Source organism: Bombus impatiens, unplaced genomic scaffold, assembly GCF_000188095.3.
Source record: "Bombus impatiens unplaced genomic scaffold, BIMP_2.2 scf_0102, whole genome shotgun sequence".
In the NCBI taxonomy this organism is placed as follows: domain Eukaryota; kingdom Metazoa; phylum Arthropoda; class Insecta; order Hymenoptera; family Apidae; genus Bombus; species Bombus impatiens.
In genome coordinates this window covers 3962130-3981350 of record NT_176521.1, presented here as the reverse complement: position 1 = coordinate 3981350, position 19221 = coordinate 3962130, and the positions used below count along the sequence as shown (strand labels likewise).

Sequence of the window (19221 nt, the reverse complement as noted above, 5' to 3'; positions counted from 1 at the left end):
CAGTATTACATTAAACCCTGTATTATTCTATGTTGAATAAAATAAATGCATTAATATTTACATATTTATGATAATAATATCTATTAACTGCGATATTATTACAAATAATTAGAAAGAATAACGAACATATGAAATATTATTTATGAATCTATGAAATAATTTGTAATTAACAAGTGCACATAATAGTATTCATAATGCATCAGTTTAAATCTTGAGTAGATCGAAATTTTAAAAGAGTCAGTTGATATTAGTGTTAAAGCATTTAAAATGAACATTAAGGTATTTAATTATTAGTAGTTGCAGCTATTGGAAAACTCCAAGTGTTACTTTATTCAACATTTCAAACTCAATAAAAATTAGGGATAAAACAACTGACAAACAAACAAATTAAACGAATAAATACCACTGTACATTTTCAGATAAAAACATATTCTACAACATATAAATTCTATTACTTAAATGAAGACAAAATTCATTAATAGTATTAAACTAAAAAAGAAGAAAAACCAAAAAGACATTAAAATAACCAAGAAACGAAAGAACCGAGGAATAAACCCGTAAAAAAGGGAGAAAAGGAATGGTACAAAACGTTTTTCACTCTGCTCATTAATGTATCCCATTTTTCAAGGGTGCAGCACTATCGTACATTAAATCCGCGTGATCGATGAGAATCACTGTGATCAGATCGTCGCTAAGTTTCCGGCTCATCGTTTACCGGTTTCAGCTGAATTTCGACAGCGTTTTCCCATTCCTCGAGGGGACAATTTTTCGTCGCGGAATCGAGCTCTCGAAGTAATTGAACCGCTAAACGTGCCCTCGCCCGGATTCACTGGCGATGCCCATTGTTATTCCGCGAACGAACTCAATGCTTCTTCCGTTATCGAGGAATTAAGCGAAGCCACGAGAACATTGAACAACAGAATTTCCAACGGGGCCGGCCGGCGATAAAATAATTTAGAAGGATCAGCTTTGCGGAAGCGTCGGAGGATCGTACCAAACGATAAACGACCAATTGTCTTAACTCGGCTGGATGAGAGTGTTTCCGGTTTAACGAGGTATGTGATAGGGCTAACCTGTTCCCAACGAAAATTCCCTTATTTTCATTTGCGGGGGATAACGACGATTATCTCGACAAATAGAGAGATTGGACATCGATTAAATGTAGACTGAATCCTTTCATTTCTAGAGTATAATAATCGAAGGATTTATAGCAGAAACAATCCTTGTTCAATTCTTCGACCTCTTAAAATATAAACCATTCGAATTGATATTACAAAAAATGATTGTTGTTGTTAAGTAATGAAAAACCCACCTTTCTTACGAGATTTGCAATTTCATGATTTGATTAAATACGATTGTTTTGCGGTATGGGCGTATTTTGTTTTAAAAGATATGATGGATATTTTGTTAAAAAGGACTGTAATATGTCGAGCAGGATTTCAAAATTTTTTATTCTTTTTCTCTACAACTTTGTACCCGTTGTACTATTAATATTTAACGTATTTAGAACGCCTGTTGCTTCTGTTAAAGTGAACCATTTAATCATTAAAAGTTTGTCCGTTTAGGGAATAAAGGGAGCAGTTGTTTATAAACATTTTTGGGAAAACAACTACATATTACTTCCCTAAAATATTTACCTTTCTATTCATCCATAAATAAGCCACTACAGCTAAGTAAGCAAAAACACCGTCAATCCGATTATAACTTAAATAGAACTTGTAAATATGCCCAACATTTCTTACTTCTGCAAATTTAAATTAATAAAATCAAAAAAGCTCCACAATTTACAGATGAAAAATGTGTTCTTAATAAATGTCTCCTTTCAAAAATAAACTCTGATCAGTAGTAAATTGATATGGAATGTTTTAAGGACAAGACTCTAAAAATAATATTGGTGCCAGAAGAAATCAAATAATTCACATTCGCCCTAGAAGAATCTTCTTAAAATTACACCAGCATCGTCTCATTCTGTATGATTAACGGTGAACTATTTCAGTACTCAAGGTAGAAATGAAAATTTAACATCCTTTATTTGAAATAAAAATGACGAGTAAAAAGATCAAATAATTATTACTTCAAATAGAATAACAAAGATTTTATGTTTCAGAAACATTATTATTCAAATAGCGTTATTCAAGATCATGTGAAAAGCGAATTTTAATTAAAATATCCTATTTAGCATTTCTTATTTTTCAAAATATATTGAAATAGTTCTTATAGATTCGGTGTTTTTACCTTTAAAATAATATTATATTCCACAAACTGTCACGAAATGATGACTAGTAAATATTTTTAATTGAACAAAGACGAACGAAGACGGCATACATGAAAGTAATAAAACTACAATTTTCCTAATGATTGTCACATTATAGATAGAATTTTTACTAACAAAGTAGAATAACAAATAAAGTAATAATTTTATTTAAACAATTATTCAAACGAAAGTTTATTTCGCTAATGGCAGTCCCTGATACAAATACTGCGTGTTATTCCGGTCCAGTCAACGGAATATTAGATGACCGTACGCAACGTTAGTTCAATTATTTGCACGCAACTTGGTCGCCATGACAGGTTTGACCGCTAATTATGGCGTCGCTTCAGGTGCACGCGCTTCAACAGCGCTTTGGAGCCGCGAACCCATGATGTTCCTTCATCAACGACGCAATTATCGTCGCTTTAAAATTCTAACCGTGACCTGTTTGTTAGTCGTTCGTTCTTCGGATATTTCCCTGGACACCGAGGCCAGTTCGATGCAACGCACGTAAATCGTGTGACTGGTCGCTTTGTCTCATCTGACTAGTTCACAGACACGGTTTCTCCACGACAGTGAAGAAATCACGACGATTGAGATTGTTTCTCAATTTATACGGACACTATTTATATAACTGCCGACGATCGAAACACTTCTTTCTCGATACCCTGTGGGGTGCATGGGATACTATTGAATTCCGATAGCGCCGCGGGCAATAGTTCAAGTGTTATGTTTACGGGTTCTTCCGCCGGAATCTGGGAAAACGATTCTGTTCTATGAAGTATCGGACCAAGTTCCACGATATTCCTTGCTCTATGAATTTTTTGAACGCGAGGGAAAAATGAATGGGAGGTATGAGTAAGTTTTATTAGTTGTGTAACAGTGTAATGAAGTAACAAAAAATATAAGGCTGAATGATTGAAGTATTGTACTATAGAAAGATATAATACGATGCAAGATAGAAAATTAATAATTAATAATACTTATTATGTTTGATGGTTTGTCATGGAGACGTTGGCGTAACTTTTGAGAAAATCAAAAAGAAAACTTGAAAAAAATAGTGATTAAAGATAGTGAAAATTTAAAAATATTAATACGTATCTTCTGCTTTTAGTCTTTTGTATAAGTCAAATTAATAGTCTCAAAATTTGGACATAATTGAAACAAGTCGGCCGAATTGTAGGGTTTACGGAATTGCAACTTCAAAACTTCGAACGCTCAGAACTACACGAATAGTTCCAAAGTACGAAGTCACAAGAGCTCACGAAGTTCGGTCACTAGAGCTCAAAACTCATCTAACTCTAAAGACTGATCTAAGCTATTTCTAAGTTCTTCCAAGCTATTGTTGGCTGGTGCTTTAAATTTCGCGTTCGCTTTGTATAAATCTACTTTGTAACATATGCAATGCATAAGAAATAAGTAAATAGTATTTATGACAGAACAATGACTATAAGACTTCAATGCAAGATACAAATTACAATCTTTGTAAGTGTAAATCAATATTTATATCATTTTTTTAACCTTAATATGTGAATTGCTTTGTTCGTTTAAAGGATTATTCAAAAAAGAGCATAATATTGAAATTAGTAGTATAATAAATACATCATGTCTCTGTTATGTTACACAAATAATAAGCCTAGAACCGAAGATAAGATTAAAAGGAAAAACTTAAAATTATTTTCATTTCGATTAAGGATCACTTGTAAAATAGTTGTGTTTTATAGATAATGGTAGTAATAATAACATTAAATTTAAAAGATAACAGACATAGACAGATGATGTCCAAATAAAAAATTTCTATTAAAAATTTGTGACTATATATCGACTATGTCGCTATATTTAAAAAATAGAATTTTTAAATTAATCTTGTTGAATTGTAAGCAATTCAAATAATCAAGCTTAATTTAATAAAATTCTGTAACATAGTGACATGGAACATTTCATTGCCAATTACTTCGAACGTCGAACGTCGAAATTAAAAGAGTTATCGATGATATTGACAACAACATCTGGCGCGTTGTGTTCGACAATTTGAAAACTAATTTAAACAGAGAATAATAGAGATATCGGATGGCGCATTGAGAAATGCACGTGACATGAAATGATGCGCTGCTAGGCAAATTTCCAATTTTCGATACCTACCAACCATTTATTATTTAAATACATCGATGTCTTTTCGACATCGCTCAAAAAGTTCCTGCTTTATTTTGAAACAATATATGAAATTTAATAAATATTTGTAACCATTTATGAAGGTAACGAACTAGGTATGTTGGCATTTCAAGTTTGCCGATAGATATCATAGTAAAAAGAGGACAAAATATTAAAATTGAATACCAGAAGCTTAAACGTTATAAGTAATATTATTTGTACAAAATATTAAATATTACTTCATAGTGATCAACTGTTCATATTTTACTAATTGTTAAGCTAAAATATCTGAGACATTATTTTAATTAATTTGGTGGTCCTAACGTTAATCTTTCGGATCTTTTTGCAAGTATAAGTGTTTGTTTTTCAATTAAGATGAATACGATAACGTCGTTGAAATGGCAATCATAAACATAACTATTTTAGTTATGTTTCGATCAATAACATTACGTGCTAAGAGAAATTTCGTTTTATTAGTTAGATTTGATTCATACATTGCATACTTGTTCATTTTCTTCCTCTGACTTGTTTATAACCGTCAGCTAAACCGTTGACAGCTATACAAAACATTCATATTGGAGCCGTCATGGTTTGGACAGCTTGTAACAATATTATTTATTACTAATGTCAAGATATACAATATATTGATTGTATCTATATTCATCGGTGACACATTGGATGTTTTACACTTTTCACTGCATCATCTATTATTCATTAGTATCATTTATGTTCTTTTAGCTATATGGACAATTTCAAACCAGATTTCATTTCCAATTTATGGTTGCATGACACGCTTTCATGACAAATTTCTAAAGTACAATGAAGAATTGTAATTTTACGTAACAAAATGTACAATAAAAGGAATGTTTTTTGAATTTAAAAAGTCTTCGTATTCAAATTATGGAAAAATAAAATAGATAATGAGCGTGAACATCGAGTTAGATTAGTAATAGTTGCTGTCTATACTACACAGTATAACTGGAAACTAAATTAATTTGCCGAATTTGTGAACACAAATTAAGCACTACTAAAACAAACTTTCTAACTGCTAACGTTTAGGTTTTGGAAGCAGATAATTATTCGAGTACGTATTTGGTTATGTTAAAATGACTCCATTTAGAATAGATAAAAAGCTTTTCATATGAATTAATTGCTGCCTAAACATTTCTGTATAGTGGGAAGTTACAAATTACGTTTGGAAGTTAATTCTTTGTAGTTTGTGATATATAATTAGAATTTTTAATAATATTGCAAAAATTTTCTTTTTCTTAAAATATTTATTTTACTAAGCCCTATATATTATACGAATCGTTTATAAAGTAAAATAATTATAAAGTAAATAAATATAAAGTAAAATTAATATTAAATAATATTAATTTTATGAACTTTTTATATTTTTAATTTCAAAGTTTTTAATTTTTATCAAAAATACCTAAAAATGGGACCAGGATTTTAATCTTACCTGTATGTAGTATTTTTTAAAGGGAACACAAAATATTTACTCAACATGACTCCTAAAATCCATTCTATCGACACGAAGCCTGAGAATTTAGTTTCACATTTTCAAGAGATATTTGACAAGCTAGCTATCCCATTCAATATAAAACTGACATCTGCGGATCGTAGAGTGACATACATTTTCAAGTATTTCTTTCATGCCCCGTATTGTACGACTATCTGCCTATTTCTGTCGTTGATAAATAGAATAAAGTCTTTAAGTATTCTGCAGAAAGAAATCCAAACCGATTCTTTTGTTTGCATCCAATGCATTGCGAAGAGACTCACTTGTTACATCAAATTCTCGTAAATACAAAAGTAGACTTTACGTCACGAGCATTTCATGACCTATATTGATGAAGCATGCTTTATTCCTCTCAGTGAGAATTATAAGTAGCTAAGTTCTTAAACTCCGTATATTTTACGAATATAATGTTTTCAAAACTCGTACTCAATTAATTCCATGTATGTATAATATTACAAAAATTCTAAATATTTCTAAATTAGGAAAATCCAAAAATAAAATTTTCATAGAACGTGAAATTTTTACAATAACTGCTGAGTTGTTAAAATTTTTCCAACATGACTGAGATCTCTTGAAACATAGAATATCGTTATAAATGGGATAACATATTTTAAGAATCATATTTAATTTATTTCTTTCTCAAATTTGGGAGTATTGCAGTTTATATAATTACATCCCTGTATTTACTAGTAAAAAGAAGATATATTTCGAAGGGGTTTACCTATTAACCATAGGAAACTAGTTAACTCACCACTTAGATTACTAATCTTTTGTATATAATTTTTTTTATTTAAGAATCCCCTACTTTTTTCTATTATTTTAATATATATATTATACGTTACGTACGTGTTATTTTATTTCTAAAGATAGATTTCTTTTAAGAATAAATTATACCATATTTACGTTGGCAAGGATTAAAATCAACCTAATTAACATTGGTTCATTTTTTAAGATTTTTAATTCCGTGATTATAAAAGTTCCTAGTTAAAGGACGATCTGATATACAAAGTTTCTCAGACATTCAGTTTCTGACCTGATTGCAACGAGAAGCATCTTCGAAACTAACATTTGATCTTTGCGTTCGCGATTACGATTTCCTAGAGATAGCATAGGGATAAAGCCGCAATTGTCACGGGATAAAGAGCGTGCAAGTAAGCGGGATCAAAAGAAAGGTCTCGTTAATTCCGATGCTAATGCGTGCCACTCAGATTAGATTCTACCCGTGGACACCAAATCCGGCATCCTTTTTACGGGAGAACGACGAACTGACAGATAATATCAGCAAGCTTATAGTCACCGTTCGTCGAGTTTCTATCACGCAACGATAATTCGTGCGCCGTGACAACACGCGAAATCGATGACACGTCTCTTCGAATGTTTCGCAAACCTTCAGTAGAAAAATGCTAGCCACTGCTGCTCGTTCGATCGAATCTTCTTGTCATTGTGTTCCGTTCCTTCCTCTTCAGCATGGAGTGAGAAGGTTAATCAATATATTTGAAAGGTGGATTTAGAAGTGGATTTTGAGGGATTTTACAGCAATTTCAATTGAGTTCTTTTGTGTTTAAGTAGTAAGAATAAATATTAGTATAGTTTATAGTTTACGGATACCCTTGTTCTAATTCTGTATAAGTTAAAAAGAAGCATTCATACTTCAGTGCCTTAGAATATTCCTTATACTTGGATATATTGTGGTGGATTTAACAAAGAGATTTCAATGAAATTTCCTTTTTATTGTTTCAATTTTACGAAGTACCAATCACAACATATGTTTTGTCTTAAACATTATTTAATTCGCAATCTCCTAAACATTTCAACTCATTTCTCATTTTCTTTTTCCTAACTCTCTTTCCATGAACTTGATGAACATACACTTTCACACTCTACTAAATATCCACCACATCTTCCTTCAACCTATGCGCAAGACCATCACAAAAGAGCCAGTCTCATTTCCCGGAACAGGTCATCGTGCTCGCCAAACGTCATTGCACGGAAGAGCGAATGTCGCGGAAGAAGAAACTGATTACGTATTCTCCCGAAATAGGATATTATCCGTGGCGTGTTTCATCCAACCTTAAAAGTAGCAAACTTTCCTACAAAACCAGTGGTGTTCATGCAAGTTTTCTATTGTTCAATCCTCCTTCCCCTGGTTGGTTTTCCGAAATTCGACCAGCCGGATTAAGGCACGAACGCTTGCACTGTCCATGGGCATAATTCCAGAAACGATTCGAGAACTCGTCGTTTTACGGTTCATCGCGGCGCGTATTGATCCCTCGATCTTAGATAGAATCGTTACGTTTATTTCCAAAGGAGAGCCGGATGCCTCCATCGATGGTAATACGCGGACGTGCCAGGATTCGAAAATCGTTTCATCGTCTACTTTCCTACGATATTCTACGCTTTTTTCCCTTTCTTTTTAGCCACTCTGCCCGCTCCGTTTTACCTTCTCTCATACTCGCTTGAATTTACATAGAGTCTGGGTCAAGCTGCAGATTACAAATCTAGATATCATCCACGAGATCTTTCTGGCTTACGCGCGCCAGGCAAATGTATTCGATTATCCCGACCATTGTTCGAACAATGTCTGCCTCATATTGATTCTTTGTTTCTATTAGTGCGTAGTTCACTTTGTGAACGAACCTTTTTAGGGATTTTTTAAAGAAATTATCTCTTTGAAAATTTGTGTCAAATATTCGATTGGTGCATATAAAATTTTGCTCTTTCGTTCGAAGAAGGTTTCTTTCTGAACCAAACAATTTTTTTCGGACGAAACTTCTTGTATTGATAAAAGTATATCGCACCAGTAAGAATATTAAATCCAAGATAAATGAAACCTACAATAGCCGTAAGGATATTACGAAATTCAAGCTAAATGAATCCTACAATATCAGTAAGGATATTAAGAAATCTAAGATAAACGAGACACATAATATAGTCTTATTTATTAGTCTATATTAGAAAGCTTATTAGCGAATCCGTAAGAAGATTTAGTATATATAAATAGTCTTTGTCTTAATTAGGCTAATTTGCTTAAACAAGATACGCATATACTATAGTAAAAGATGTAATATGTCAGAGTATAATAGCTTTAACCGATGAAAAGCAGCCAACCTCCTAATGTATGTGGCAGGATGTAATAATACATCAAAGGTGTTCTACTTTAGCTGACAAAAACTAAATAGAAACCGCGTCAGTTATAATGTACAAGAAATAGGAGCACGTGCATATATGTATTCTGTATAAAAAGTAAATTTATACTTTGAAGATTTTCAGGGAAATTATGTTTGCAAATTTTAAAAGACAACGCCGATGTCCTTTGTTAAAATAGAAGCATCTGTTTAAAATTGTCATCATTGATTGCTTTTACTGAAAAAATATGCATCTACCAATATGTGAAAACAAAACAATAATTTATATTAATTATTTATTAACTTCATTAATATGGTTGACAATCGACAATAAGGTAAAATATAATTAATGATATGATCGAACTCTTTGAACTCGATACGTTCATAGCTAATACAAAGAAAATAAAGTGGAGAAACAAAATACCTTATGTTTCCGTGACAATAAAATAGAATAACAGCGTGGAGTGGATATTCAAGAAACCTAATTGAAAAGGAATTGCAGCAGCGGCCTATTGAACAAGCTAGGGAACGAATTTCGTGTTCGTATCCCGGTGAAACAATTAGCGTTGTTTCGAGTACGAGGTTGGTTATCGATTCGTTTCATCTTTGCGTGCTGATTTTTGTTTCCCCGCTTTCCCGGTTATACGGCCATCAGATTAGAAAGGACTCTTTAAGAAGCACGAAGGAAACGAGCGTCTAATTTTTCACGTAACCTTTGCCAAGAACTTTACAGACATTAATAGATATTCATTTTAGAGATTGAAAGTCAGTTTGTTAACCAAACTGTAATTACCCAATCGATGAATTCGATTCTTCTATTAAAATTAAAACGCATCTCGTGCTACTGTTATAGAAAGTTGAAGGAAGCTTCCGAACAATTGACGAATTTTATAAAAACGATCGTTTACATTTGCTGAGGCAATTTCGTACGCGTCAGCGAATCTACCCCTTCGTGTTCCCATGTTTAAACATGCATGTTTGCAAAAACATGAGCGAGAATTTCGCCGTTCAAATGTTTGCGCTGGACTGTTTTCCCGTGCCACTATGCCAGTCAGAAACCGTGACCACCGTGTGTCACGCATCTGCAAGTAATAAAACTTGCTACTTGAATGTTTCTACTTTGGTCGAATAGAAACAGGGAGATATTCAATATTTCTGCTTCGCGATCGAATAGAAACAGGAAAACATTCATACACTTGGTGCACTTTAACCTCGAATTGGTGTAGTGATCATTTTATTATCAGGTAGAAATGTTCTAAAATATATAAAAGATAATCTTGTGAGTTATATATACATCGGATAGTCGTTGAGTCATACATTAATTAACATCAGAATACCTTGTGACATGTATTTTCTAAATTAACACAAAAGTAAAACTTCCTAGAGTTGAGCTTAACACTATGTAAGTTAAAAGTTATATATGTATATTTACTGCTTATCTAAAAAAGGAATTACGCTACAGAAGTTATTCCAGTTCCTTTAAACCTGTCAAGCAGATTATTTCGTAATAAAAAATTCCCACTATTGTGAAGTTAAAAATAAAGACGAATGAATTTTGGATAAAATCAATTTCGATGTTGATTCTTTCGTAATATAAAGGGGAAATGATTTTACAGACAAAAACTAAATTTTCTAAAAACTTTTAATTTAAACTTTGTAAAATACAAATGATATATGAATCTAAATTTAATATTCTTCTTTTTTAATGTGGTTGATAATTGATGATAGGACACAATTTAATTTAATTTAGTACATGATATTATTCTGTCAAATTCAAACTTCGAAGGAACGATATTTCATATGCAGCGACTTAATAACGCGGTATTCTTCCATTTTTCCTCGGTAGGCGTTACGTGAACATGAGGAAAACGATCATTTTACACACAATTTAAAGCTGAAACAGCTATATATTAGGAAACTATACAGGGATGGAGCTCGTTTCGTGAGCACTGATATGGAGTAGACTATTGATACAATACTGTTCTATTTAGAACCACATATTGAGAATCGAGACTGTCGATGTTAAAACAGTTGTGACGTGTATTCAGTGTTACTCGAAATAGTAAAATAAATTATGGTATCTCATCTAATAATGATATAATATTTGCATATAATTTGGCTCGATTTAGCCATGCGGTATTCCATAGCAAATGTTGCGATGTTAGCTTAAGTTTGCAACGTTTGTACCTCTGGGAAATATTAATATCGATCGTAGAAGGAAAGTACACGATTCCGTGGAGTTTAGTTAAGGATAATGAATATATTATTTTCTGTAAGTTACAGGAAATATTTCGTCCACTTTTTTGAAACTATTGACACAACTTTTAAATTTATTACTTCAAATTTGAAAGATTTCGAAATTATTTCCACACTTTATGGTACGCATTCTACAAAATTTCTTGATATCTGCTTCAAAAACAAATCTTGACAGAGATCTATCTTAAAGAAAAACGAAATAATATCACGATATCTATCATAATTAAATACACAAAATGTGAAATATTAATAATGATTCAGGCTGGATAGAGAAATTAGTCTTGGTTTTATTTTACAATATTCGTTCCTTCGGAGCATATTAATATCAATTACGTTCGCAGCCTCAGCGAGTCGGAAGCAATTTGAAAAGGAAAATTAACCGGGCGGGCTCTCGTCACAAATAGCTGCTCAGTTAAATTGCACGTCAGTGGTTGCTGTCCTTACAGATTTCGATCTCATCACGAAACTTGTTACAATTAAACACATTTTTCGAAAAATCTTAGTCGCCCATCTCGTCTAAGAAAAAACGTTACAATGATCTATTCATCATACTTCTCATTATTCTCTTCTGCGTCGATTTTAGATCGTTTTCGACTGATTTTCCTGGGGTCGAATCTTGCAGACTTGGAAAAATTACGTGGCTGGATTAGATTTTCGCGATATGTGATAAAACGATGAAATTATGCGCTGAGTTTCGCTTTGACCCTTTCTAGGAAGCGACCTCATTAATCTCCTCGTTCCCGTGGTTTTACAATTACTATCTTTGGTGAGAATATTTCGACTAAACGTAATAATATAAAAGTAATTAAAAATATTAATGTTCATGAGATGCAAAGCACGGTGGAAAGTTAGATGATAGAAAGTCGGCAGATGAAAAGGAAAAGAAAATACAAAATATATTAGAGCTTCGACTTACATGTGGATAATTTATGCAATACACATACTCTATAGAAATATTATCCGCCGAGAGCTTATTTTCAGCGTCGTGAAATTGTCTAATTTCAGTTTTGGTGACTTTTTAAATTTTGGCTACTTATGACTATTAATTGGGAATTCCGGAATTGCAATATAAATCTAAAAAAATAATCAATATTTTCCTTTAGTATAGAGATGAAATGAAATGAAATTACTTGGGAAAAGTATTTAAAATTATAAAATAAAATGTCGTGGCTCTCATTAAAAGTTTATAAAATTATAGATAAATTTTATTGAACTTGTAAAGAATTCCTACGCATTTCTCCAAATGTTAAAATATTTGTTCAATTGATTGGTTATCATGTACATAATAAACAGATATATTGGGAACTTAGAATAAAAACGACTCTCGCAAATTTTTCGGTTTTATGGGTAACAACACGTATTGTAGTGGCCAGAAACATGTCTAGTAATACAACATGGTACAAGCGATACCATAAAAAGCGGTGTATATCCTGACTTATCGTTGAATGAATATTCAATGGTTCTACCAAAACAACCTTTGTTGAAGCTGTTTCTCACCAGAATAGCTATTGTCAAATGAATAGAGCGATCTTTGTGGTGCTTCCAATAAAACTGTTATTTTATCAAGTCATTAAATTCACATATTGATTTAATCTGGTACAAGCAATAGAAAAAAGAATATTTATATTTATATATTTACATATACTATTGTTTGTGTCTGTTTCGAACGTTTTACGACAGAAGGAACTTTAATCTTCATTATTTAATAGCATACAGTTCTTCTTCTACATAATCCAATATAATTCAATATCTACTATATATTATAATTGCAGCAGTAGCATAGTATGACAAACTTTTTATTAAAAAATACCAAAATCTATTAAACAAAAATTAAAGATGCTAGAATATGCTTTTAGTTTTCCTAGAGAAACATATATAATTAAAAATATTTTAATTCAGATTACAGATAAATATTTGTCATCGTTATATAATTCGAGAATGTAAAAGTTAAAGTACCATCCATCAATTCTATATGTATAATGGAAATTTTATTTGTTGTGTTGCGTGTATGAGAAAGAAAATTTTGATTGATTAAGGTTTTGCATTTTAATTTAAAAATGTTGAACCAATGAATTAATACAAATAGACTGAAACCAGTAAAATATCAAAGTACGATAATACAATGCTAATTAAATAATATTTTTAGAATATACATGCAGTAGTGTGTCACATAACTTTGGAGTTGCGTGGCTTTACAAGGGTTTAAAATCGCGAGGTTTCTCTAAGCAGTGGAGAATGTAGGTCAAAAACTAATTTAAACGTTCCTTTTTCGTTGCAATAGCGGCACCCAATTTTCCGCAATTAAATGCCGTGAGTCCTTTGCATTAAATACGTTCACCTTGCTTTCATTCGGACCCTTCATTCAACGTACGTATCCGAAGAATTTTTCTCAATATAATACCAATGGGCTGCGGCAGATTCGAATCCGGTAAATCATAGTTCCTTTTTCGTCGGATATGTCATCAAGCTTGCATGAATTTAATGCGACCACTCCCATTCTTGAATTTGAGCTTTATGTTAAAACCTAAACTGCCATGTTGTTTTCGCATGTTCCCCGCTTTTGTTTTTGTCTCTGCTGTGTTTACTTACTAACAGAAGTTAGTTTTCAAAGCTGTACATTAAACAGGAGTAAGATATTACACGCTTGCATGTCAATTGATTTAATTACCTACACATAAGTAGTTCAAGTGGAAACATTTGACTGTACTGTACAAGCCTAAATGACGACATGAGACTGCACTTATTGCGTAACTATTATGCATGTGATACGTTGTCTCTTAAAGGAGCACATATTCTAACGAGCGCATAAATGTACCTATTACTGAACAACAGAAAATAAAAGATACGGTCATTGATTAAAGATTTCTACTAAACTTCAGAACAATTCAACTATCGCTGAGACATAGTTTTAATTGCGGAAAATTAGAAGGTCATTGAAATAAGCAAAATATCAATTTGCAACGATAAAATCGTAATTGCGGTGAGGTTATTCGTATACGTTAATAAGAGATAGATAACCAAATTGATTAAATAAAAAATGATATGTCAAATATTTTTGTATTTTATCAATACTTCATTAATTGAATTTATTATTGCGCTTGAAAATTGGACTATTTACATTTCCTTTTTCCCACGCTTAATCGAGAGTCAAATGAAAGCAATTTAATCGAAAGTTTCATATTAAAGAAATGAAATTTATATACACATTGTGATTCAATTAGATAGCGAACTGACCAAAATTACTTTCAACAATATCTAGACGCTCAGATATTTTAACTTTGTTTAAACACATGTTATGTTATATTAAAACATGTTGCAATTTGGCATATTATTTATAATTATATAGAGGGCGAGTCAGTAAAAACTACCACCTGAAATAACTCGTTATTTATTCTAAAAATATTTTAATGAAATGTTTTTCAAGTGAAATTTATTGTATTTAAGGAGCCTAGTCAGATAAATGGACTTTGACTTCTTAATATCTTATTAGACGGATGTTCCAACTTTAATTTGTCAAATCTATTATACAAAATACAAGAAAAGAAGTGAAGCGGTATTCTCGTGTTTACGACGTCTTTGTCTTTTAATTCGAATTCTAACTCGATAAATAAAGAACATTCTTATTCAACTTTCACACTTGTTACTGTAATTTTCTGACATGCTTCAGTAATGAGCATAGTGGTGCGAACAAAGCTCAAGGTGTTGTATTTACCGGTGATTTAATTAGACTGCGAGAGTTTTGCACTCAATAATGAACTTAACTTTCCGCAGTCCCTCTTAAGCATCAGAAGTTTATAATGTTTCATTAAATTCGAAGACGTAGCACAGTGATCCACAAACTAAAACTATTTATTATATAGAATAATTTATTATATTAGTTTATAAACTTTTTAGTTAATTCCTAGACTCCTTTGGGACCATATTCCAATGATTTCAAGAAATTCAAATGGCAATATAGCTTTAAAATCGGTAGACGCTTCAAAATTTCAGCATTTTTGCAATATCTCCTAAATTAATCCTCTTGTCTTTTTTCAGTCATTTTTCGTTCCAATAGTATTCTTCTATCGTTAGGAAAATTGTCAGGTTTGAGGACAATACGCAAGTATCGTCATTGATATGCATGATTTCATGTTTCAATTGTACGCTAAGATATTCTTAAAATGTAAAAACTTCTTTCCTCACCCAGTAAGGACAAAACCAAAATTGTAACATATAAAATTCAAAGATTACCGATAAATATTCCTATCCTTGCCTAAATATATATAGTAAATTTTTATTTATTATAAAAAATTTATTAAGTTCAATGTAGACTAAAATAATTAATTTTTCTTTTTAACATACCAGAATTTATTAGTACAACAATCCGTAATTATTTCAGTTAGCTGTGAAATGATGAATTTCGATCCTCGACTGTACTTTGAAGCATTGTACATCGATTCGAGAACCTTTGAGGATGTAAACGAATTAAACCGTCACTAGCTGGTGAGAAGTCGAGAAATTAATGCGTATTGGCTCGCGTCTCTCTGAGATCGTGTCTTACCTATTTCCTGCGAGGATCAATACTTCCTTAGAACATGATTAACGTTTAATTATCGTTTATCGGTTCAATGGCGATGCCGTTGCTTGTTAGAGCCCAAGCAAGTAATATCGAACGAATTTAGACGCTATATATGTCGCTGTGTATATATATGCGGTGCTTTGAGAAAATCTCTCCGCAATAATAGCTGTTTGTTAATAAGCTATTATTGAGATCGTACTGCCATTCGCCAATGTCTTTGTGTATTGATTTGGGCCTATTATATCTGTGTATAATAAGGCTATTTTGTCTGTAAAACAAAGTCTCAACAAATTTTAGTGGAAAATTAATTTATCCCATGCCAAAAAGATCAATTGTGAAATTTTTTGAAAAAAATATATTTTAAATAGAAGTTATTTTCTAGTTTAACTAAAATTCCCAAAGCAATTTACTCAATTTACTATTTTGTCGTACGAGTCCTTTTTTCAAAGAGTTATTCAATTTAGTGTAAACCGAATTTTTAAAAAAATATTAATATAATCTTTAAATTGAAATAATAGATTACGTATACACAGTTATATATAATAGTAATTATGCATTAAGACTGTGCAATAGCTGTGCGAAAATTTGCACGAATAAAGTTCACTAGAAAACTATGAGATAACGAAAATATGAAATGTTACGTTATATTGGATTTCATATGGCACTATTAGTCACATATATTTGAACTTCCCCAGGTTTACGATATGATCATACGTCATCGTATTTTTACCATAGTGAAGCTCGCTTTATTTGAGCATTGAAATAAAATTACTTTTTCGTTAAAAATGTCTGTTATCTATATCTATTTTATTTCTTTTTTTTTTGTTAATCGTATTTTTTAGTCTCTTATATTTATTGAACACAGTAGATTCTTTGCACATTTTTCATTTCATTTATTGGTCATAAAAAATAAAATATAATCGTGTGTGGGAAATGTTCAAAAAAAGATTTGGTGAATTATACGAAAAAAATGTATTGATATGGGAAAAAGTCGATGGCACAGAAGATTTTCTATACCTCGCAAAATTTTCATATTTTTGTTGGACATTTGCATTTCCAGAACCTTAACCTTTCACCCCAACACCGATGACGATCGACGTGCCATAAATTCACAATATGGCCAATGTAGCCAATGGCCTTGCCAGAACTGCAATTTTTGGTCCAGTTTCCAACAACCTTCCGCATAATAAAACCTTGGGTCGCTTACGATATGAATCAAATATATTTCGATGGCTGATACATCTGTTAGGTATATGCTTGTACGGTATATTTAATGCATATATTCCTAAAAAATATATACTCTCGTTCTTTATTTTTTGTAGGCTATCAAATAACTTTATATATGTCCTCTAGCAATTTAATTCAGTTAACATCTATTATTATTATTATTATTATTATTTATTTATTTAAAATTAGCATTTAATACTTGCTGTTTCAAAATAAGAATCGTAACAAATTTACCTTCCTACAATTTTAAGAATATTTTACTGTTGGATACATTTCACTGAAAATCAATTAATAATGAAAACTAATTCAAAGCCTATCTATATTAAAAGAAAAAATGTATAATAACGAATACCTCAAAATAATTCATATACATATGTAATTGCTAATTAGGAATAATTCTATAAGGAAAGACAATAAGTTTTAACATAGTGTGAATTGTAATAAATCTATTTTAATGCTTATGCATTTAAGATATGTTATGATATGTAAATAAAATACGTGAAATACGGAAATATAATAAATGAAAAAATACACATCCATGTATAGAATACATGAAATATACGAAAAGTATGTTGAAAATGTGTTGTGATAAGCGAATATTTATTATTCAGAGAATTTTATTATAGCTTAAGTTGTAATAAAGCGTAAACATTGTTTTCATGCTTTTTAACCGTAGTTCATCACAGATTTTTATCAGTTCAAGTTAGTTTATTATTTCTATATTTATAGCCCAACGTCACTTTATGTACGACTGAGGCGTATTAAAATTTATTCCAGTCCCGTTATTTAACTGCTATAGGCTCCTGAATATTCAATTTGTCTTTTAAAATTTCATCGGTTCGTACTGCAGCTTTCAAACTGAAGCTTCTCTCCGAAACATTTCAGTTCAATTTTTGTTCCGCTATTTACAGTTTGATTTTATTTTATTTAATGTTAAAATATCGATGAGCTAATAATTCAAAAAATTTTAGCGAAAGAGGTTGACATTTCAAGATAATGTAATTTTCATTAAACATGCCAAATAAAATTCGTAATTTTTCTTACAATATTTATCAAGTGAAACATGCTTCTTTTGTTCCGTTTCTTTAATTATCCATCAAGACATGAACGATAAAATAATACAACAAATAAAACAACAATACACAATACACAAAGCAACCCACACGGTTCTCAACTCTCTATAAAATCACACATTAACATGACCATCTTCTCATAAAATCTTATCCTGGAATTTTATCAAAATACGAAAATAAATCCCTTCGATCCCGATTTCTTCCTTCTGCCCCTTTATTTTCATGAGACATACGATAACCGCTCCTTAGATAGTCATGATGATCGAACGAAGGTTGTGCTGAAATCAGGAGAATAAGGATTTTGTCGAGAAATATAAAGAGGCTGGCTTAGTCCCCAGTTGACCCGCTTACGTTAACTCGGCCCATTCACCGGCCCGAGTTTCTTGAGTACTTCGCAAACTTTAGCGCGTTCCTAGGTGGGTTATAAGTATAAGTAGCAGTAAGTAAGTAAGTGTGTATACCACGGTTATGTAAAGCGTTCGCCGTGGCGGGATACTTAAGACGAGGACCTTTCGTGTTGCAGATTTACCCAGGTTCGGCACACCGTTGAACAACCTGACGGTCTCTGTGGGTCGCGAAGCTGTTTTCACCTGCATTGTGGAAAATCTTGGCCCGTACAAGGTGAGACGACACACGTTCTCGAGAATTTTTATTTTTTACGCGCCGTTGCAATGGTTTTGCAATTATCTCGCGTATTACACGTGTCGACTCCGACTCTGGGCAGTGTTTTTTGAAAGGAACAAATATTTTTCGAAACATTTCCTGGGCACTGAGTGAGATGTTTTGAGTGGTGCAGTGGTACGTGTAGCGTGTAATGTACACGTACATTAGCTAGAGAAAAGTAGATGGACTTTCCTGATCGTTGTTTTTCTTCCTAATCTCTTGTTATTAAAGAAGTTTAACATTCTAGAATTATGTATTATTATAATATTGAATTAGAATATATTAGATTGTCTCAAAAGTTCCTTTCGTTTTATAAGGAAATAATAGATGCACAACATTTTTTGTTTTATATTATGTTGTTCTCGTATGTTCTATTATTACAAGATAGATCATAT

General features: G+C 31.7%; 1 protein-coding gene across 3 annotated transcripts in view; it reads left to right on the top strand.

The window, feature by feature from the left end:
* Window positions 1-19221, top strand: part of LOC100747079 (lachesin-like) — a 158564-nt gene that overhangs the window by 58177 nt on the left and 81166 nt on the right. For all 3 annotated transcript variants that reach the window (XM_033318527.1, XM_024364588.2, XM_012380679.3), the window contains exon 2: window positions 18687-18784. In XM_033318527.1, the coding sequence (XP_033174418.1) occupies window positions 18687-18784 (98 nt within the window). The remainder of the gene's footprint in view (window positions 1-18686; window positions 18785-19221) is intronic.